The sequence below is a fragment of the Myotis brandtii genome, unplaced genomic scaffold (genome assembly GCF_000412655.1).
Source record: "Myotis brandtii unplaced genomic scaffold, ASM41265v1 scaffold583, whole genome shotgun sequence".
In the NCBI taxonomy this organism is placed as follows: Eukaryota; Metazoa; Chordata; class Mammalia; order Chiroptera; family Vespertilionidae; genus Myotis; species Myotis brandtii.
Genome location: NW_005370191.1, coordinates 15,124 through 15,524, shown reverse-complemented (window position 1 = coordinate 15,524; position 401 = coordinate 15,124). Strand labels below are relative to the sequence as shown.

General features: G+C 66.8%; 1 protein-coding gene across 1 annotated transcript in view; it reads right to left on the bottom strand.

Annotated features, from left to right (window-relative positions):
* NYAP1 (neuronal tyrosine-phosphorylated phosphoinositide-3-kinase adaptor 1) overlaps positions 1–401 on the bottom strand; it is an 8,039-nt gene that overhangs the window by 919 nt on the left and 6,719 nt on the right. The window contains exon 7 of the mRNA XM_005879157.2: positions 3–22. Coding sequence (XP_005879219.1) covers positions 3–22 — 20 coding nt within the window. The remainder of the gene's footprint in view (positions 1–2; positions 23–401) is intronic.

The following is a 401-nucleotide window of genomic DNA, read 5'->3' as shown; positions in this document are numbered from 1 at the left end:
GCAGCGGCAGGGCAGGGTGGGTCTGTGCTCCTTCCTCCCGCCGCCGCCCCGACGTGGGGAGAAAGGGAGAAGGGGGACCTCAGAATGGCCGTGCCCTGTCCCCCCGGCGGAGACCAGTGCCTTCTCCCAGAACAAGCCTTCTCCTCACCCGATCCTCTCCCCCCGGCGGGGGCACCCATGGGAGCAGAAACCCAGCCCTGGCACCACCCTTTGCCCAGCGGTGAGCCCTGCGGCCAGGCTGTGCCTATCTCACCCTGTGGACGGGGCACCTTTGAAAAGCTGCCTTCCTCGTCGGATGCACTTTTCCAGTGGTCCCCCCAGAGGGGGTGCACAGAGGTACACTGTCCACCAGTGGCGGCCCTGCCTGGCTTGCCCATCATAAGCAGCCCCTTCCAGGATCC